Source organism: Mytilus edulis, chromosome 4 (genome assembly GCF_963676685.1).
Source record: "Mytilus edulis chromosome 4, xbMytEdul2.2, whole genome shotgun sequence".
In the NCBI taxonomy this organism is placed as follows: domain Eukaryota; kingdom Metazoa; phylum Mollusca; class Bivalvia; order Mytilida; family Mytilidae; genus Mytilus; species Mytilus edulis.
The window spans coordinates 63,277,554-63,301,027 of record NC_092347.1 but is presented as its reverse complement, the minus strand read 5'-3'; the positions used below and the strand labels follow the sequence as shown (position 1 = coordinate 63,301,027).

The window sequence follows — 23,474 nt, the reverse complement described above, 5'->3', positions numbered from 1 at the left end:
TAACTGCTAGTAGTCTGTTGTTATTTATGTATTATTGTTATTTTGTTTATTTTCTTTTGTTATATCTTCTGACACCAGACTCGGAATTCTCTTGAACTGAATTTTAATGTGCGTATTGTTATGCGTTTACTTTTCTATATTGGCTAGAGGTATAGGGGCAGGGTTGAGATCTCATAAACATGTTTAACCCCGCCGCATTTTTGCGCCTGTCCCAAGTCAGGGGCCTTTAATTTTAGTTTCTTTTGTATAATTTGGAGTTTAGTATGGGCGTTCATTATCACTGAACTAGTATATATATATTTTTTAGGGGTCAGCTGAAGGACGCCTCCGTGTGCGGGAATTTCTCGCTGCATTGAAAACATATTGGTGACCTTCTGCTGTTGTTTGTTCTATGGTTGGGTTGTTGTCTCTTTGACACATTCCCCATTTTCATTCACAATTTTATTGATATGGTTGCCAATTTACCTGAGGCAGAGGTCGGCAAATACAGGCCACCGCCCTTCAACAATGAGCAAAAAATAAACCACATACTCAGTTAGAAAAGGCCCAGAAATCACAAATGTAAAACAATTCATACGAAAAAATAAAAGCGCCGATTTATGTTTAACACAATAAACTAAATTCAAACATAACATACGGTAACAAACGACAACCCCTTAATCACAGGCTCCTGACTTGGGGCATGCACGTACATATTTGGCGGGATTTAACATGTTTACATACGTCCATTTTGCTTATTTTCTTATCCAATTGTCTTTAACCTCTATTTGCATCCCTTAGTTTCAAAATATCGTCAGACGAAAGTATAAAAGTAATGAAAAAAGACTGTTATTACCAGATAGGAAGTTTGTCAGAAAATGCTTACCTTATTTATTTTTAGTTATTCAATTATATTTCTCCATTGTTTTTTACATATTACATAGGGAGGACCTTTCGTGGCCATAGAAATAAAAAGGCTTTTTGTAGCACATAATGTTTGCAAACTGGATGTATTTCTTATTTCTTGCATCCTCGCACTTCTCATCTACTAACAATGATTGAAACGGGCCGGTAACCTGCATTTCGAATTATTAAATCTGTGTGCTCGGGTTTTTTTTTATTTTTAAATAAGACATAAGATTTCGCTTTACTTAAATGGAAAAAAACTTATAATTTTCCTTCCAAATAAGAGCCTTCATGTGATACTTTTTGTTTTACTGAGGGTAAAACAAATATTCTTATTCTCTGAGATAATTTTTTCATATCTAATTTAGGCTTCTCCTTTTTCAATCCCAGATGTATACAAACCATACCGAAGCGAATTTGTAAAGGAATCGAAATTCAGAGAATCCAGAGAACAGCAAAGGAGTCAGACACCACACCCGTCAATACAAAGACTAACTCATGACTAAGACAACACATGCACAAACACCGGAAGTATAGGAAAATCCAGAAAAACAGTTCGATTGCATAATAAAAACAGTATTAATATGTGTATACTTATCTAATCTTCCTTTTCAATAATGTTAAAATGTCAGATGCAATATTTACTGCTGATTATTAGGCTTTGATGTTTGAAAAACTGTAAATGAAATGCAAGAAAATTAATAACATGGAATGTTTTTACAATATACTGACTGTATCTTTTATGAATGGTTGTATTTGCAGACTTGGATATCTCGTTTGGTTAATAAATAATTTTTGCATGATAGAAGATTAAATTGTACAATGTCTTTATTACATGTTCATTTTACATAGATGTGATAAATTATGAAAGCATTCATTTTGAAAGATATTTAACGAACACCTCGAAGAAACGTACTAATTAAGCTTATCAATATTCTTCAAGACATTATTATAGTTCCAAACAGAGACAAAGCACATGTACAAAAATGTACTTCATTTGACGAAGCTTTACGGGTTGATATCTCACTGTCTTAATGTTTTCAATATTTATGGAATTTTGTAAATTTTAATAGTGGATGAACTTTTCTGTGGAACATTTGCTACTGTTTTAGATACGGGGCGATTCGGAACCTTCTTGTATTAAATACAGCTTCGTCGTCTGTTAACTTTTATAATCTTATTTTCTCCTTTGGACTATACTGGGTTAAACATAAACAAACTAGGACACCCCTTTCATAGATAGTTTGGCAGTGTAGGATGTATAAATACACATCCACGTCCTGTTATAACTGGACTAAATCCAGTGTCGTATTGGGCGAATGTAACATTTTCTGCACGCAAAAAGAAACAGTGACTTTGCAATAACTCTTTGATGAATTTGAAGGTGAGCTTTTGTCAAGTTTCCCCAAACTCAACATCGGAAATAAGGTTTATCGAAAGATTGCAGTATCCATAACCAATTGCACCCCTGTAATATAAGTTGGTATAAATCGCACTTCATGGCTAAACTCAGTAAACATCTGCCTAAATTCTATTTCATTGATAAAATCAACAACATTTTTGCTTACCTTGAGGATTTTTTTTAATAATCAAGACTTCTCTAAATATACTTACGAAGTATGTTGCTGTATATAATTTTTTGTTTCCTTTAACTGTTTTTTTACCATAAATCTCGTATACAATTTGTTATTTCGGGCCTTTAAAAATATTCTGCTATGGGGAATGTGTTTTACTGATTGTAGGGGCGGTACGATGACAAATAGTGTCTAACATCTATAGGATTTGGTCTCTCGTGTGCTGTTGTCTCATTGGCAATCATACCACATTTTCTTATCCGTACATCTTCTCGTTTTTTCATTGGCAATTAATTATTTCTGCTTTTCATTCTGGCAATCTATCTTTCAGAACTATGAAATCGATTGATTATTCATTTTGTTCTCGCCACGTATGGAAAAAATATATACTAAGAAAAACAAAACAAACGATTTACATAAATATAGCTGGATATTAAAAAAAATCTCGAAAAGAAATGACTGAAAATTCAAATTGTTCAATGAGTATAAATCAAAGTTGGCACCGAGGAGGAAACTATTCAAAACGATAACCAACAGGCAAAAGGGAGACGTCCTCTCTCTTATCTTAATATTAGTTTGGACACTATGTTTGTTTCACAAATTATTCTTCATATATTTTACATTTGCCATATCTCATTGTGTATTCTTATTTAAAGTAGAAACCGACTACTTTTTTTAAGTAGATGAGTTCATCCTTGGTTTTTCACGGGGTAGTGGATCTTCTAGTTTCTGTTTTCATTGTTTTGCCTGTTATTTACGTGTTTTTATACTTTCCAGGCATCCTGTAATTTTATTTTTTTTAATTCATGTTAGGTTACACAGCAACTTGCAGCAACAATTACTAGTTTCATGTTACTAGCTTCATTGGATAGAGCTATTGGTAGAGACAAGAATCCTTGGTAGAGCTAACATAAAATTTCTATACGGTTTTTATCTTCAAATTTGTCACTTATATGAGTTCAATGTTTGGCATTAACTTTGGATGGTCCGTTTATGTAACTTCGGAATAGGTTTCCTTTTATTTCGGAAGTATTCTTTCTAGAGGTGTCATTTGTCTTTGTAAATAAACGTCAAGATTTCAGTATTTCAGATAAAGGAAGAAGAATCATTTGTCAAGTTAAGTCCACATAATGCAATCTGTCATATATTTTATTAAGGGATTGTATTTCCATCCCTTTCCTATACAACTCACTATAGATTTAAGAAGATGTGGTATGATTGCCACTGAGACAACTCACTATCCAAGTCACAATTTATAAAGGTAAACCATTATAGGTCAAAGTATGGCCTTCATCCCGAACAGCAAGTTATAGAGGGGCACAAAAATGACTAGTGTAAAACCATTTAAGCAGGAAAACAACAGTATAATCTATATAAAAGAACGAGAAATGAGAAACAGTTTTATTTACTCTCAGAATGGCTCTCTTAAGCTACAATGACCATATTTAGTGTCTGTACATACTACCATGGAGGTTGTATGACCTCCTTGGTAGTATAAAGCACAATGGCATTAATATCTCTCAACTCGACAATATACACAGCTCCGAATGAACATCAGTATAACTATACGGGATACATAAGTGATATACATCTGTATTATAATTAACCTATCTGCAGGTAACTGATCTTTGCATAACTAAATATATGAAAAGATGTTTCAACTAGCATTTCAGAATATTACATAAAGGATGACTTAAATTTTTAAAATATTGGGCATAACAGAAAACCACAACAACTCTCTAATTTATTTTTACTTTATTAGTTCCCGTCCTGGAATATTGGCAACTGGACGTTAAGCAAATAAACACCCAATCAGTCAGGATACTTATTGAACATTATGGTATCGTTTATAAATTTCTTCTTCTCTGGAATAATTGGTTTACAATTTTCGAAACATTTTTAGTCTGAAATTATGTTTTTGTGGGAAGAAACAAAAGATCTCTAGTATATTTTTTTAATTTACATACGGATGAATTAGCTTCTCTATATTGACACAACTGTCTGGCGAAATGTTATATTGTACCACACTCATGTGATTAATCGGAGTACAAGTATGCCAGGTCAAACAAACGATACATTATCAAATAAAATATAAGTTTTATATATATTAACATATTTTGCTTCTGTACACGGCGGTTACTATACATCTTTTCTCAAACAAAAGACAAACTTGTGACAAATCTGGTTTCAATCTTATTCTGCCAGATTGAATTAAATGAAGCAGCTTTGAATTGAATGAAGCAGCTTCCATGGTATTTTTAATTATAGTCTCATACTGGGTAAACAAGGACATCATACAAGGTACACAAGGACATCATACAAGATACACAAGGACATCATACTAGGTACACAAAGACATCTATAACAAGCTGTGGAGCAAACAGAGATTTCATAGCAGCATATTTGCAAGTACAATAGAGAAAGTGAAGATTTCATATCATTTTAATGTGTTCCTACGTTTCTAGTATTAGCTGTCAAGTGGTAGTTAGGGGACAATATCTAGTGGAAATGAAAAATAAACAAATTGGAATTGATCGTAAACGGTTGGTCAAATTAGTGTTGGTCAGCAATTAGATTATGTCCATCAATCTAATACTTTTGGGAATATTTTATCACTTTTTTGTTGATTATAAAGAAGTAACTTGAACCTGGTATGTCTCAATTTATATCATTCATCTTTAATGGATTTTTATATTATTACGAATTTCTAAAGATTGCCAAAGAAAACTGTACCAGAAACGAATTTATCAATCTAGACGAACCAAATAACACAAATTAACCGAAATGAAAACTAAAAAAGTTACAAAATTGCTATAAAGGGTCGCCAAGGGTGGTTTGACTTGGAAATAAGTTTCAAATTGAGTTTGTGGGTTTTGATAATAAGAACTTTTGATGTTAACGTTATGGCTTATTAAAGGCACAAGTGCAGACTTATAAAAGACAAAATAGTTTCCTATTATCTCAATCTAGATGAGATGTTGAGTATGATATGACTGTTTCTGATGGGTAAAATTTCACTGATCACGACTGTGGAGGTCCTATAAACGTCGACTAAATTCGTTTCATTAGTATCTCGTTGAATGATGTTTGATGTTTGGTACAGATGCATGTGCCCAGGTGTTTTCTTATTAAATCATGGCATATAGGTAAATGGAATTGTATTATTAGAATTTTTATTTAGCTTCTTATATTTTATACTAACAAGTTCATGGTGTTACCAATTTATTCAAATTTCACATGCAGTGATCGGCTTAATGTGTTGCTTAATCAATTCTAATATCTTAACACTATGAACATTCGTAACTGAAATTTTAATTATTTTTTAGTTATATAAAAATATTCTCATTAAACATTTTCTTATTTTTCTGTAACAGTATTAAGAAAAAACCATAAAAGATAATCATGATATTATCAAATTCATTAGGTTAACAAACTTTTGCCAAGTTGTGTGTTGAGAAAATAGTCAGTGCATCTATATTTGACTAGTAAGTATGGTGCTATGCAATTTTTAATAGTATAACAAGCATACGTTAGAACGTTTTCTGTCTTCTTTCATGTATATATCCAATTCTTATTGCACCAACCATGCTATGAGCTTTATGTGAATCTGAGAGTACTTTATAGAGGTGAGATCTCAACAAAAATAGTTGAAATCTGCAATATGATATTGTATCTATTTAAGGACCCCTTCAGATACTGTCCGCTGACATATTTAAATCATACCGCATTTCATATCAGACGATGAAAGGATAAGATAGTAAGCAAGAGACACAGCCGTAATTTTCCGATGTTCAAATATTGTAAAATTGATAACTAAAAACAACTAAAGGAATCCCCATGAACTAATTGAGTAAAGAAATCTTTTACTTGTAAATAAACTCTACTCAAGAATTGATATAGACCAGGAGACATCTCCGTAGTTTGTTCTTTATACCAAATTTATTAACGGGATTGTTACATTTAAAACTCTTTTTCAAATATCTCAACGTCAAGTTTAGTTTAGCAGATCGTATTACAGTGTTGTTATTGTGTATAGATACAATATTGTCACTTCCTATTTGAATTATAATTTGATATGGTAATCCATCAACATAGGCCGCGTCAAGTCGGAACAAAGACGGAACAAAATCCTAAATAAACTGAACTTAGAACTTACTTGCTAAAATAACTAAAACAACAAAATAACATATAATTTACCTCTTATCTACATTCGCATCTACCTGTGAACTTAATAGAATATTTGATCCTTAAAGAAAAGAATGAGATACCTTTTCATCGCAAAAATTGATTTTTGAAATGATAGGCTGTGTGTGCCTATTCCTAAAATCAACATGCCTGTCCTGAAAAGAAACGCATTCAGTTATTTTGTTATTTTTTCATTAGATTTTAAAATTAATCTGTATTTATGTTTTTAATTTGAAAGTTTTGTTAATGATGAAGCTTTTTTGTGGTTGTAGTTGTATGGACTAGATAAATGAATATTAGTGTCTCCTATTATAAAATCATACTTTTCTAGTTTTGTTATTTTATACATAACCTGTATTATTCTAGTAAGAATATTGTCTGTACATAAGCGACAAGCTGACTTAATTTCCATTTTAGTTACATGTAGGGGTTAAGCCATTGGATCTTGAGTTGTCTTGTACTTATGTGTCTTTATTGTTAATCTACATCGGAAGAGCAATCCGTTATTTGTTTTGAATCATTTCACTTTTTTTTCTAAATATTGAACGCATACTGTGCGATATTGGCCACCGTACATTGTTCAATGCACGACTATCTTCATTTTTCTATGGCACCACATTAAACAAAACTCTTCTCATTAATAATGCTTTACTTTTACGTTTAAATTTGTCAAACGCATGTTATGTATATATTTACTGTACATCAATGTAAAGAAACTAACATAAACATTAATATAGTTTATTAAATTAAAACAATGAAAGAAAAACATGAGCAAATATGTGAAAGATAATGTAATTTATCTGTACTTTTACAGTTTATGCACAAAAAGCACAATTTCATTTAACAATATTGCTCATTGCATTTTTTAATGTAACAGTAGACATTTTCATTAATAATGTACCTCTAACATCAAAGGAACTTTAATTAAGGAAATTATAACTAAGTGATCGTATAAAGAATGAAAATAAAATATATACTGAACATTTTTATACATTGATGTGAAAAATACAACAAAATGTTGTATACAAGTGTCTACGTAAAATAATGTGTAAAGTGTAATTAATTTTTTATTTTAAGCTTGATCTCTGCTGGTGCCAGCAGGTGTACAAAATATATATATATTTGCAGTGTTACTTCTTAGCGGGGAAAACACAAGCAGTTGATGTTACCCACATTTAGAGCAAAAAGTGAAGACGAAACGATGTCCTCAGATTATGACAAATTTATATATGTATAAAACAGTGCACTGAAAATTCAATATAGTAGGCAAAATTAATGTTTAAACATGAAAATTTACCAAATACAAAAACATCAATGCGCTTAGAAAAAATCGTACCCGTTTCAATATATTATGTTGAATTTATATGACTGTATTTACATATTTAAAAATGTCTTCATTTACAAAAAATATCAGCAATTTCATCTATAGCACATATACATTAGCAGTTGTATTTATAACTGCAGTTAGTTCTACTGACGTCACATAATTTGTTTTACTTAATTGCAATAATTCTCTTCCACAACTTGCGTGCATTGTTTACAGTCTACTCGACAACACCATACAAATTTACAGTCACAATCTTCTTTGATTTCTTTTATGATGGTATAATACCCTCTTCCACAGCACATTAGGGTACATCCATCAAGTCCGAAACTTGTTTTATTACACTTTCGTCCTTGAGTGCCTAACGACCCAAAATTAGGGTTCTGGTTACAAAAGTCTGGAGATTCATGAAGATAAACTAAGTCTTTTTTCGTAGGTTTTTTCATATCTCTATTTATTCGCTTTAGTTTTCTTTTATTTTTAATAAAACGGACTAAACTTGCACCGTCAAATTTGTCTTTTAGTGCTTTTCCAATAGCTTGAAAGTTTTTCAATTTTTTCCAACAAATTTTTACACTGCAGGATCCGGATACTCCATGGCATTTACATAGTAAATCCATCTGTGATTTAGTGGCCTAAAACACAAATAAAGATATATATGTTTAGTTATTTTTTAAGAACGTACATGTACAAAACAACGAATAAAAATTACTTCAATATAACGGGAGTCAAGCTCAAAGTGTTTTCGTTGAAAAAATTATCATAGTTTCCATTTTCTTTGGCAGCCCCAAGAAACTTCTGACTTTCTAAGATGAAGTTTTGACCCTCTTCTTTCGTCATAGTTTTATACAGTGTATATTAATGTACTGCAATTTTGATTTTTTTTAATAGTATATCCTGGTATTCATTCCCGATTGAGCATGCAACAATAGCAAAATGATTACGTAAAAGTTCATTGTTAGTATTGTCGCATTCTTTTCGAAAGAATGAAAACACCAACGCCTTGGAATTTAGAACTAATCGTTAAAATGTAATTTTAAATTCCCAGGATATAAACAGTATATTGCATTTTTGGCAGAAAGTATAGAATAAAACTGTACTTGCAGCGAACTTCGCTTTTTTCCTATTTCGAAAGCCCCTATTAAAAATATATGATTTACAATTTCCTACAATGAACACGTGTTGTCTGTTACATGTTATGCTTGCAAGGTTTAAACATTTTATATGGTTACCTTTCGACCAGCTTCATTGTTCCACAAATTCATAAGTCCATCTTCTGATGTTCTGTGTTCATTGGTGTCTACAAATTCTTTAGAAAATTTACCACCATATCTTGTGTTTTCTGAACAACCTCCCCATTCAAACTGTCCATCTGTGTCTTTTTGACGCACTTTTGTATCGCAGCCACACCTTTCTAAATCTCCTCTTGCACATGCCCTAGTAACAGCATACATGATACCAGCTGACTGGATTGCATAGATATATGCTGTTTCTCTCGTCTCTGCAGGAAAAAGGTATAAATCTTTATTCAACTCAATGCAGTTATGCTTATATATGGCATAGTATTACTTTGAAGAAACATTATGTGCAGTTTAAGCTTATCTTAAAATATGAACACAACTATAATTAATTCAGGTGGGTTTTTTTAACCTTTAAGACGAAATTAAATTTAAAGTACACCATCAAATAGATTGGTTGATTGATTATTGGTTTATTAACGTCCAGTGGTTGATTGATTATTGGTTTATTAACGTCCAGTGGTTGATTAATTATTGGTTTATTAACTTCCAGTTGCAAATATTTCAATCATTTTCAGGGCGAGTGACACTTAAAACAATGCTAACAACTACAGCACAGTAAGATTAATCGTAAAATAACTAGCTCTACTCGGAAATAGGAAGACGATCAACAATAACTAAGTAAACCAGCAGTACTCATACATGTTGTTTGAATATCTGACATTTACTTACTTAATTGTAAAACTTTCCCGAAAACATCAGTGGTATTAAACGTGGAACAGTTCCATCTTCTATTTGAGAACTGGTTTTGACATTCGGCAATGCCTCTTTTGGCGCCTTCACCTATGACTTTATGTAGCTGTACTTCCTTACTACATAGTTCTTTCTGTCTGGGTGCTAAGAATTTAAAATTTGAACAGTCAACATCTTCCTCATTATGTGGTTCACTGGGTAAATCTGTCTGCGAACTGCTGATCAGTCCTAGATACCTACAATACAATAAAAGTTTGCAATATGAATACAAAGAAATGTTGGGGTATACAGCAATCATTATAGGCAATCAATTATAAAAGTAACCAAAATAAATATAGAGGTTAACACTTTAAGTTCACTTGCAGCTTTTAGGACCATGCGAGATTTACTGTACTTTTGATTAAAAGATTTATATTGGTATTTTACATTCAGTGTGTATACCCAAAGTGAAGCTGGTATAAGAAATGTCTGACTTTACAGTCTGTCCACAAAACCCGTGCTACGGATGTGTCACATTCCTCACGTGGGTATTAATATCCAGGCAATGTTAAGTATGAAAGTATAAACATACATGTAACAAAAACCAAGACACTTGTTGCGAGAACCATTGGTAAATTTTGCAAAGTTTATGTAGTAGATTTCGTATTGTTTATCAAATTTCCTCAAGTTCATTTATATTTTCTTCATATATGGGATACGTTTTTTTGTGTGTAGTAAAATGGTAATATTTTTTTTTATCAATACTACAGTTGAAAGTCCCGAGGAGCATGCATTGCCAATTTTCCTGTTTTGTAATCTCTTTCAAACATTTTTTTGTTATACCGATAATGTACGTATATTTTAAATCCATACTTATCTCTATTTTTTATCTTATGCCTTAATTTTCATAGTTTGTATAAAGACCTAGGCTTTTTCCTTATCTAACTTCAATAAGGAAAGATATATGAAAACAATCCACTTCCTTTAACTATTTTTACAAATATATTTTTAATGAGTAAAATTTAGAAAATGTTTTTAGTCGAAATAAAAACACGCACTAGAAGAACTTACGCTAAACCAAATAATAAGTCAATATTGACTTTTGGCTACGATCATTGTTGTTTTTCTAGCCTGACCACCTACCAACCTTAGAAGTACTTATGAGGCTTTCAACCCACTTAAGATATTTTCCGAATGTCATTCCCAACTAATCCAGTTCTCAATTCAATAGTAAACCCATTTAAGACCTTTTCATACCTTATGAAAATAATGTCAAAATTTTAAAGGTATCTATACTCGAATTAATATTTATTGTGAAAGTATACAAACATTTGTCTGATAACGTAAAGATACATTTAAAGTCACTTTGCTGGCTAATTTAAAGTTTTAATTTTGATAGTATAGATTTAAACAACAAAAGGAAAAATGCTGTTTCTACTACTAATTGAATCAAGATTTTACAATAAATGAACTTTTAATATGAATATAAAGGAAAGATTGCACCAAAAAAATCTTATATTCAAATAAAAACGAAAAACGTTATGATTGAAAGGCTTCGCGTATGAAATAAAGTTTTTATTATTTAGACGCGGATTCAGATGGTGGTGCACCGAAAAAAAATGTTTTAACGAAAAATTAAAACAAATGTTGTGTCAAAAGAAGAAGGTCCTCTGATATCTAATTCTCACGAGCGCCTCTCCCTGCCACTTCTTAACATCAAATACTGAATCCGCGCCTGATATAAATTGTCATTACTCTTTCTTTATGTTGTAACAGAATTTTACAAGAATAGAAACAGAGCAGTAAGTCAAGTGCAGAAGTGTAAAAAGTTCTTATAAATTGTGATTATCCTTTCAACAAAGATTCTTCCTATATCAATACACATAGCTGTGAACATAAAACACATGTTAAGCTATCTTAGTTTTTTTGTTACAATTCCGTATCCAAAGAAAATATTTAGTTATCTTCTAAAAACACTTCATGCTTTTGAAAGTTTAACACGGTAATGACCTATATCACTAACGTGCGTTTTTCTGCGACAACCTTTATTCTATGTATAGTAGAGGAAAGGTTTGCTGAGAAAAGAAACCTGGGCTTATCTGTAGACTTTGGGGTTTATCTTTCGGATGGTTAAGTTACATTTACACTCTTTTAACTGTTTTTGAAAACATAGGAATCTAAAGTATGTTTCGTTTCTTCTTTCTTTAGTGTATCTTGTTACTTATGTATTAAAATATCACTTTCAAGGTACGGCATAAGTTTCTTTGTTTTATACTAATGAGAATGTTCCGTCAAATTTTAAATTATTTTGTTTTTGTTTTTATTGTAACGGTATCTTTTAATATATCTTATTACTTGTGTATACAATATCTCTTTCAAGTTACGGCATAAGTTTCTTTGTTTTATTATTTTAAGAATTTTCCGTCAACCTATACATTTCTTTCTTTTTGTCTGTATTTGTAGAATATTCCAAATATTCGTTGCATGTCCGACACAATTTAATAAATTTATAAATGTCAATACCATGCAGTACGTTTGGGTAAAAAATAAGAACAACATAATTAATGAAATCCTTCTCACCGCGCAGTGTAATTGAAATTTAAAATTCAAAATATGAATATTTTCCCTTGTACTTTGCGTAAAACTGTATTGGTTCATTCAAGATTCACATAACATAATGATTTTTACCAAATTTCAGAATCTACCTAGCATATATATATACATTTATTGGAAATGTAATATATTTATCAAATCTTAGACTTAGGTATCTGTTTGACTTTCTATACACAGTACTAACGTTAGAAAGGTAGAAGAAAACGCAAGCGTTGTGATTGTACAACTTATTAATCAGTCATCACCCTAAAAACAAGTAAACAATATTGGCAGCACCATCGAGTACTACTGACAACTGTGTCGTCCTTCTACATCTGTCAACTGCTTTGCCAAGTACGGAAACTCGAGTGCATACCGATATTTTTGCGATTCGGTTAATAACCACCTCTTAAAGAGGAACGTCGCATTCTGCAAAACTCGTTTTAATATGATGGCACTTTGTACACTTATGTACACTTATGTTCACTTAACATTTTACACACTTCAGAACAAGAAAAGATCTTGTAAAACCACAACCTTACATTAAAACTATCTGACCCAAGACAGATTCAAGTAGAAAGACGAAATTAGGCAGCCATCTTGAAGTGGATTGCATTGTGACGGTGAAAGGTTAATAGCACATCAAACGTTTCACTAATCAAGCTAAATTAAATGATAAGCATATAATAAGCAGTAAAATGAAAATCATGTACATTATTTTCAACTACATATTGCATCGGCAGCAATCATTATAAACCATTTTCCAATTCAACGGAAAACAATTATGCTAAGAGACTCTTTATGTTTTGATTAGAATTAACACAACAAATATTTTACAGTTTTTGTATTTTATTTGTTTGTTTATGAAAATAGCATTGAACTTTCACACATCGGACGAAGTTGGTGCTTTATTTTTGGTAAATAATTAAAGATTTGCAGCACGTAAAAAATATGTGTACCTGCTCCTCTTGCAGGAGTGGTTAGTTAAATTTCTTCCATAGCCTATCGTTTGGTTTAAATACTTATATGTTTTGGTTTATTGAAATTTAAAAGTGAAAGAATTAAAGGTCTTTTTTTCAATGGATATTTTTTAAAGTGCACACATCTATTGTATCATAAAAATCAACAGCTTTCGATTTAATCTTCATTTAGAAACTATAAGATCATTGTTCATTGATACTTGAACCGTTTGAAATTAACACTGAGTTATCCGGAGACGAGATAGTATTTACTTTGAGTGATGGTTCGTATCAGAAAGGGATAGTTCAGGACAATTAGCAGTAACCCATTCATACAAAACCCATGAAGGTTATCAATTATATCTCTATGTAAAACGATTGTTCTCAAGAAAAAGTTCATTCATTATTTAAAAAGAAACAATTAAAAACTACGTTGAAAGTCGTTTGAAAAGTATCATCAAACACGCAGTTGTAATAATTATTGAACATCTGTTTCTCATATTAAAGGTCATTTTTCGTTAAGAAAGTGAACCCGTTAAGTGAAAAAGGTCGAACCCGTTAAGTGAAGAAGGTCTTTGATCACACACATACTTAGTTTGCCAAGTCTTTAATTTAACAATTTGCTTCTTCTTTTTTTTTTTGTATCACGGAAACTGTGTCAAGAGATTTATTTTACTTGTTAACAGATTTACGGTTTCTCACCTAGATAAAAAAAAAATCGATCAATAAAAAATAAAGTTTCTAAAAGATAAATGTCGTAGGATTGAACTAAGATTCCTGACAACTTTCATGAAAGAACACCATCCATCATAGATTGAAATTGAGAAAAACAATACTTTAACAGATATAGATATAGGTCAATGTGGATTCACTATTTCAATATTATCATTATTATATTCCTTTAAAAGGTGATTTGCTTATTCCCGGTGTAGATACAGGGATATCTTCTTATTGTTTTCACGCACCCTCCAATCTATTTTTTTTTATGTTTTATCCCCTCATAGAAATAATAGAGGTGAAATGATGTTAAAAAAATACATTATGTTGTGATAGGACTTGTCAGTGCCCATCATGGCGACAAGAGAATTTTATATCAGTCAGAATGACCGTTTGGAAGCTTTGGCTAATGAGAAGGAATTCGGACAATATGAAGCACCGGTGCACTTAACCTTCAGTACGAGAAAATTCTCAAGTTCCCTCAATAAATGAATGTCTTTTCGATTAAACTATATATGACGGTTAACGTGTTTGGTGTGGGGTCTAAAGTGCAACCCACCTTATTACAATTTCTATGTTGCAAAAGGAGATCTTCAGTTTATAAATATCGGTTAAACGGATTTCTTTCATACTTTTCTGATATTAAAAATATTATACAACATATGCTTCGACTAATTCAGAAAATTACCATCAACAATCAAATGTCAAAAATATTGGCAACAATTTCACTGCTGAAACACATAACATGTGTTCCTATAATTTATTTTACAATAATATTAACTATCGTTTTATCATATCAGCCCTCGACAGTAGTTAAGTTTACGACCATTTCGGCAATTTCATGTTGGTTGCTAATGTTGTTATTTCTTTTTCTGAGTTCGGAATTGACATGACGTTTATATGGCAGAACGAGTAAAAATGGGATATCCTCAAATTATCATGCCATTATATTTGACATTTATTTCAATATATAATTGCCGAATGAAAAGCGTTGTATACTGGAACATAGTGTCTGTCAAAAACCATCATTTCCGGTTATGTGCTTATGTTTCCGCTGTTTAAGCCGATGTTTTTTGTCAGAAAGAACATATTCAATGAAAGGTTTCCATTTTTATATGATTTATGCAGATACTTAAATAAGCACTCAATTCAGAAAATAATCCAAATATGAGTACAATCGAGTGCACCGATGAGGTCGTACGCACAAACCGAGTGCACCAATGCGGTCACACGTACAACCGATTGCACCAATGAGGTTGTACGGGCTTGTACGTACAATTGAGTGCATAAATGAGAATTCACGTGAAATATCACAGTTTTCAGAATACATTGTATAACGAACTAGAGATAATTTTATTGTTTATCCGCAATTTATTAGATTCTGAAACAGCTAAATTTGACTCAATAAGGCCAATTGACCAGCAATCTGCATTTTATTAAAATCTTAACTAACTTAAACATTGACAAAGTTCATGTTGGTATCCAATTCAGTTTCAGGGTTTAAGTAGAGTCTATAGAATAAGAATATTATAAATAAAATTTAAGCCTACTATCTTTATCATATAGTTTTCAATGACGCAGAATGAAGTGAAAATATATCATTTTGTTATCATATCCTTTAACGCCTTGTGAGGGATCAATATTTGTCAAACTTTTTATCAGATAAATTTTTAAAACAGCTTGATCTGCACGCGCTAAGATTTTGCCTGTAATGCAGCATGAACGAAGACAATCTTAAGTGTTGTATGTTGTTATGTTGTTTTTGTGGCCTGTTGTCGCTGCGTTTCAAGAGCGTCTTGGACTAGTTTGAATATCCCTTGGTAACTTAGCAACCGTGCAGGCTATCCGGGTGCCATTCCCAACCGACATACTGACCAAATTTTACATATTTTATCATCAACATTCCAAATAACTTTATATATACAACACGAGTGCTGTTTTTTTTTCAAATTTCAGTTGTTTTCTCGGGGCATCCTCTTATTTTGTTCATTTTGAATGTATAACAAAAACTCTTTTTTCCAATAACATACAAGAATGTTTTTTTAAACCATTTTCTTTTTTTTTTTTTGCTTAATTAATTTCAATAGAAACAAACTATTTTTTTCATTAAATTTTGAAAGATTTCTTTTTTCAAAATATCAGGCCCTAATCCGACCTAATCATGTTTATCAACCCAACTTCCCTTTCCTCCCCCTCAATATAAATGTATTTGTATAAATTTAAGAGGATGAATGGTCGGTGCAATATAATTCGATAAAAGCAAAATCCTACTATAAAAAATGTATTTCAGGAAGAATTGCACTTTTGCAGACTGTACTTTTTTCTAACAATTAATCGAGTCAAAAAGTGCAGTTCCGGTCTCTTCAGAGGTGTTCTATTATAGATTAAACGAGGCAACTAAATTTTACCTTGAAGTTTTATTAAATTTATTTCGTTTCCTATATTTCTAATTGATCATTTTCTTTAACACAGAGTTACTAAAACCCTGCAGTCATGGTTTTGATTTATTAAGGGAAATTTGATATGACCTTTGAAATTATTTAATAATTTAACACGAGAGGTGCTATCTACCTTTCAATTCCTATCTCTCACCTTTATGGCCAGGTGCAAAAATTTAAAATTAGTTCATTTTAATATGTATCATTTTAACCCCCTGGACAAATGGTCGTCATTTTGTTGTAACTTTAAGGTACATTCGTATAAAATTTAATTATACTATACTGTAATTACCCTTCGTGGAGTTAAAATGAACGCATGAAGTTTCAAATTTCATAATTTTAAGATAATTTATCAATTTACAAAGTAAAACATCTAATTTACTTTAACACATACATTTTTGTTGGAAAAAAGATAGTACCTTGTATAATGATAATTTGACAATAATCTCCTGTTAATTTACACGTTCTTTATGTGAAATTTTTGGCATCTATAACTAGAAAACGTTACTTTATAGCTTTTCTGTATCAGTACTGGTTTATTAAATCAAATAATTTTGAAGTGTGTCGGTTTCATTTCAACCTCCCACATCAATAAAAACGTCCCTGTACAAAAAAGAAAATAATTTAAATGAAACGTTATGCTATTTGTTTCATGAGTTAGAATTATATGCTGTAATTTAATTACATTAGATTTTGTCGGGAAGGGAGTGCATTATCAAACTAGAGCAAACGCATATCAAATTAAGGCAAATGCATTTTTTAATGTCTCGTTTAAGTACATATGAGTAGTACATTTCCAATAGAAATAGTGTTGAGAAAAATAAGCGTTACTGATATATCGGTGTTTAATATCCAGTGACAAATATAACATTTAGATAAGGATTAATATCAAATGAATATGAATCGGCCTGTTTTGTACCCAGACGAACACGATAAGCAAGATTTTCTACTTGCCTTTCCACAATCCAAGTCCACAAAAAGACAACTAGTCTTATATGAATATATATATATACCCGAACTTATATTGTTCAGTGATTCATAGTGAAACAGTCTTTGCTCTGACAATTTAATGCCACGTGCTAAGCGGAGAAGCAACCTCGAAGAAGCAACAAATATATTTGCAACTCTTAAGTTTGCAACGGCTGGGACGGTGATAAAACATCTAAACCAGCAAAAGGTACAGGTCTTTATACCACTAAAATGTATGCGTTGTCTTATTTAGTGTTTCACCTATACGTATGGTAATTAGGCTATTGCCAGTCCTATTTTAACCTATAACGTGGGGTTGGGGTAATTCTTATGATACGAAAAAATTGATCATCGTCTTATGAGTTGCATAGTGTATATGAAGTTATATGAGTGTTATAGACTAAGAGTGGGAGGCATCATTTATATTACGGTCATATTCTATTCACAATACTTGATACCATGTAAACTAAAAGGCAATCTAGTTCTTTACTTTACATTTGTATTATTAATATAAAGTAATGGTGTGTAACTGTTGATAGTAGACTTTGTACTTTTAATCTCTTATAAAGATGTTTGATAAAACAACAATAACGATTTAACAAAAAAAGTCATAAAAAAAATTATGCCAGTTTTTCCAACATCAGGTTCCTTTTCTAATTTTGTTAAATTTCTTTTTTTTCTTCTTGCTAGATCTACTGGATTGTATTTTGTACTCTAACCTGTGAGTTAATCTTGATGTTATATGTTTAATTCGACAATATAGAAATGGGAATAATGTTGGTCTTTGCATTGTTCCTATCTTAACATGTGTAGGCGATATTCCTAATACAGCAATAATACATGTTTCTAAATTATGCAAAATAACTTAAAAGTGAACCGTAAAACACAGATAGAAATACATGTTTTGAATGTTCGCGTGTGTTTCAAATGCATGAACAGAAAATGAAAAATAATATCTTAACGATCCTATTTCTTATGATAGACAGGTACGAAATTTAAAACAATATTCCAGGTATTGTTTAGTTTATTTTCATCAAGATGTTCAAAATATAAATGTCTGTAATTGTCTGATTTCGGGATGATTGATAATTTACAAACAACCAGATTGTATGCAGCTGGCTTTGTTATCAAAATCTGTACAACTGTTTTAAAGAATTGATTGATTATTACGAGAATGGTCCATCCATCTTCTTGTTGCCACTTAAGAAATTTGCTGTAATAATGATTATATGTTCGTTTCATGTATTTTGGATGTCTTCTGTCATTAGGGGTTCCTTGTGTTAATTAATTATGTTTTCGTACCCTCTCCCCCTTTTTTTAATACGAAGAATGCTTGAAAATGCTTTTAAAAGAAATTTGTATCTGACACCCCTTCCCCTTTTTAATACTTTCTGAAGACTTATAGATTATGATTTTAAAGAAATTTGCTTTCTTTTTTTAATAAAAACGACAACAAATTTAAAAATGAACAAAAAGTGTCAATTTCAGTTAAGAATTAAAGTTTAATTAATCACTTAATGGATTATTGTTACAAGAAGGAAAGGATTACCTAATCCTATTTTTACATGTTAGTGACATTTTAATGGATATTTATTCAGTGTGGGAAAATATTATCGATAGTCTTAAATTGAACAAGATGGCATTTACAATATATTATAAAAATATTGTTATCTGATAGCATAATTGGAATTTAATGGTAATCATGCAAATGTACATATGATAAGTTCTCTTGACATATTCAAATAGTCAAGAACAGTCTTGCAAAACCAGCATTGAAATAACGTTAGCATCATTTTAATTTGATTTCACGACGGGTATATCTCGACTCATTCAAACAAATTTACACAAGACTGTCGCCTTTGGTCTATACATCTGCCAAACTACCCTGAAGAACTTATCATCCCTTCTATATTACATAACTCATAATCCAATAATTCTGTTATATCGCACATTCCAAATAAACTATTGTAATATACCAGGTTTGGTGTAAAATGATATCGGCTTCTGTGTGATAAATCTATTTGTTCAATTTATCTATATTATAGTGATATATGTATGGAAATAAACAATATACTCCAATATTTATCAGGGGGAAAGTTGAAGTGTTTGTCGACAGGAACCTGAGGCAGATTGGTAGCGTTGATCGCGTTCTTTAGCATTTTTAAGTCAAAAAAAGTTGAAGGTAGTCTTAAGATAAATCATGGCTTCCCCTCAAAACACGCGACAATTCAAAGTCTGTTTTATTCATGATCGGGTAATGTGCAGGGAACCTTATTTCAATCGGCAGAATTCCACTTCGCATGACGTTTTGGGATTATTTTGAGATTATGAAGTGAACAATACCAGTTACCCACCCTTTTATCCTCCAAAGCGCATAAATTTTACATTCATCGTTAACCGTTCTCTTCTTCTTGTTTGCAGCTGGACATTAAACTAGCAACATTCAATCATTAAATTGAGAGGCTCGTCACCGACATTGTGATGAGGAGGTTGGGGAGGGGCTGTGATCTCAAATATATATGTACTATTCAAAGAACGTATGCGGAAAAAAATGACAACAGCATGATCCAATTTTGAATACTTTTTGTTAAATTTACCAAACTTTTCTGACAGTTTACATTATACGCCTTTATTTCGCCAAGACGTGAATGCATATATATTTATGCATTCTTCCCAACCGAATGGAAGATCCTCTTAAGTGTGGGTTTTACTGTCGATTCATTAAACTCAGAGTAACATGATAACTAGACCCTATTCAATCCAAAAATAATTGATGAACAGGAAAACGGAACATTTGTTTACCTTTTATATTGGAGTGTTCCAAATCTTATCTTGGCAAATCTTAGGTCGCATTAAATATGATAACTCGTTACAGCTAAAGAATTATGAAACCCACGAAGAAAGGATTTATGAATTAAACACAGGACATACCATTGCAATTATGGAGTCTTAAATAATTATGAAAAGTTATCATACGATACATTTATCACTATACATGCTTTTTTTATTTTCCGTTGGTAAAATAATTTGATAAAACATTATATTATTTGCATCTGGAATCTTTCAATAGATTATGAAAATATTATTTTGGTAATTGGTAATTACAGCGTATTTGGTTTCGTTGTTTTGATGCAGAAACAAGCGAAACGTCTAGATGAAAGAGAAATTATACATGTTTCTTCATCTGTTCAAAGATTTCAAATGTTAATCTATATTTTGAATAACGTGCAGACAGCCAGAATGTGTAGTGCATTTGCCAGAAATGTAATCTCAAAAGCCAATAAGTTCACAAGCATTCATTAAAAAACGATAAAATTTCAAAATTAATAAGTCACGAAAAATATTTCGAAATTTTCCAACAAATGGCCATTATTCTGAGATAAACTTTTTCATCTTATTTAGAGTCTTAACTTATCACGTTTTCCTGTATTTCACAGGTTTTTTTTATAGACAAAAATGATTGATGCTATAAAACTGCATCTTAAACTTTAAAATTTCAGTTGAATTATTATTCACATTTGAAAATTGCCTTTTTTAAACGATGAATTGCACTAACATTGTTATTTTGAATGTTACATAGTCCAGTTTATTAATAATTATTGATAATTCGTTTAGGCGTTATGATAATATAGTTATCATATCATATTTATTATTCTAGGTCTAGATGTTTTCAATATCTTAATAATGTTAGTTTCAAAATATTTTAATAAAATGAATTCACACCTTTCTTTTAATACAATTTCAATGATTAAAATTTACTTAGACGTATTTCATTAACATTGAAGTTTGAAAAAGGGGTACTTGAAATATTGCTTTATAAATTTCAAGATGGTTTATATCAGTGAAGAGTACCAATAGTACCTCAATTAGGAACCCATATCACCAATTCAATTAAAATTAAAAATTAGAAGCCTTCAACATAGAGAATATTTATTGGGTTTGACAAAAATAATTAAAAACAAGGACAAAAGTAAAATAGAATTTTGGATGACATAAGTCTGTACCGAAAAATCTGGCTATACCAGCAAAACAATCATTCGGAAAATTCATTGAAATGAATAGAGAAGACTGTATACATATTAATAGATATAGGAAGATGTGGTATGAGTGCCAATGAGTTTCAACAAATAGTCCAAGTGTAGTTCAAAAAATTAATCAGTATCCAAGATAAAACTCAACAATTCACTATACTGCAAAAAAAATCAAAATGCCTTTTTCATATGATTTACACGTTAAACGTCCTCTGTACTAAATAAAGTCTTCTGTTTGATAATACGCTTTCAAAAGTTATTTTTTCAATGTATATTTCATTTATTTTACTTATCAGTAGTATTTTTCAAGAATAAGATCGTTTTATTGAAAAAATATTTCGGACTCAATTGTGATTAAAAATAGATTCATACATTTTAAACGTTTAAAGATAAAGTAATTTAAAAATGTTAACTTACCACCAAGACGGTTGAACTGTCTTTATTAGGAGAATAAAGAAAAAAAGAATTCTCTGGAAGTCTTGTAGTTTAGGCCTCATTTTTTCCGATACGAGCACATTTAGTTATTGTTTTAGTATATATTCACATTTTTAAATTTAAGTCATTAAATTAAGACATTTGTTTCAGTATAACACATCCACTTATTTAAATAAATCTAAAAATCCTTTTCACTAATAGGTTGCAATCCTAGAGTTGGAAAATTACATTTAAGAAAGCGTCCATGTAGTATATTACTTGTATATTCCACTAATGTCTTATCTAAAAACTTTCGGTGAATAAATAGTCAAATACTATATTTTTTTAGTTATTCAAGTCCTATAGTCAAATAATGCTGAACCGCGACAAAGGATCTAACTAATCCTGTTTGATCGTCTTGAAACGGACACTTTTGATTGGTTATAACAATCCCATAAATCCAACGTGTAAAATGTACATCAAACTTTCTTCTGTGATATAACAAACTTTTGATGTTAAATAAAGGTTTAATTTATCGGAAGTTTTTAAGATCACTAATTGATATTGGTACTACCAGCACATATATTACTCACTGGCTGTCAAAGAGTGAGTAGTAAAGTACTCTAAAATTAAAGTAATATTTAAGCCGTACGACTGGCGCATGTCCGTTTCAAATGAAATGGCTGGAACGCCAATGTTTTTATAAGAATTAGGGAAAGTCTGATAACGTACTCTAGCGAAAGCCTTAACCGTATTAAAAAGACAATCTGATTTAACAAGATTAAAACTCGGCGTTAGAGTCGTGTATGTTTATTTTAAATTTTCTACCCTTTATATCCCGCTAAGATAAGTAATTACGCTTTGACAAGATAAACTATTTCAACCTGGTTTGACGAGTGATTGTAGCGTCGGTACCCTATAGTAATTTGTAAACCCAATCATGTAGTTAGGGGTATCAGATAAGTTAATTATCTTTATTTCGATAATTAACCGCAACTGATAAATAACAAACATTTCTTGTCCTCACATTTTGAGGAAATTCAGTGAAACTTTTAAATATAAATCAACTGCGGTTTGGTATCGGATTTCCATACGGCTGCATTTTTTTTTATGAATTATTGAGTTTGGGTTTTCTGTTTATAGTCGTCGTTATGTGAAATTGACACAGGATTTTTGGTTAAATATTTTCAAAACTATCAATCGCATTCATTTAGGATGACGTTTTTCACTAACTGGTTAAATAAAATATTAAAGATTTTTTTAAACAGTAGAAATAAAATTTGAAATGTAAAACTGAAATAAGAACGCATTTAAGAGACGTAAACTTGTCATTACGCAGTGGCGGATCCAGAACTTTTCATAAGGGGGGCCCTCTGACTGACCTAAGGGGGGGCACTCCAGTCATGCTTCAGTGAT

General features: G+C 31.1%; 1 protein-coding gene across 1 annotated transcript; it reads right to left on the bottom strand.

Annotated features, from left to right (window-relative positions):
- Positions 1 to 7,278: 7,278 nt before the first annotated feature.
- Positions 7,279 to 22,866, bottom strand: LOC139520188 (protein Wnt-4-like). Its single transcript, XM_071312660.1, has 4 exons — positions 22,062 to 22,866; positions 9,939 to 10,195; positions 9,201 to 9,469; positions 7,279 to 8,603 (listed from the first exon to the last, which is right to left on the bottom strand). The coding sequence occupies exons 1-4, from the start codon at positions 22,139 to 22,141 to the stop codon at positions 8,142 to 8,144; spliced, it is 1,068 nt and encodes a 355-aa protein (XP_071168761.1). The 5' UTR covers positions 22,142 to 22,866; the 3' UTR covers positions 7,279 to 8,141.
- Between the last annotated feature and the right edge of the window lie 608 nt (positions 22,867 to 23,474).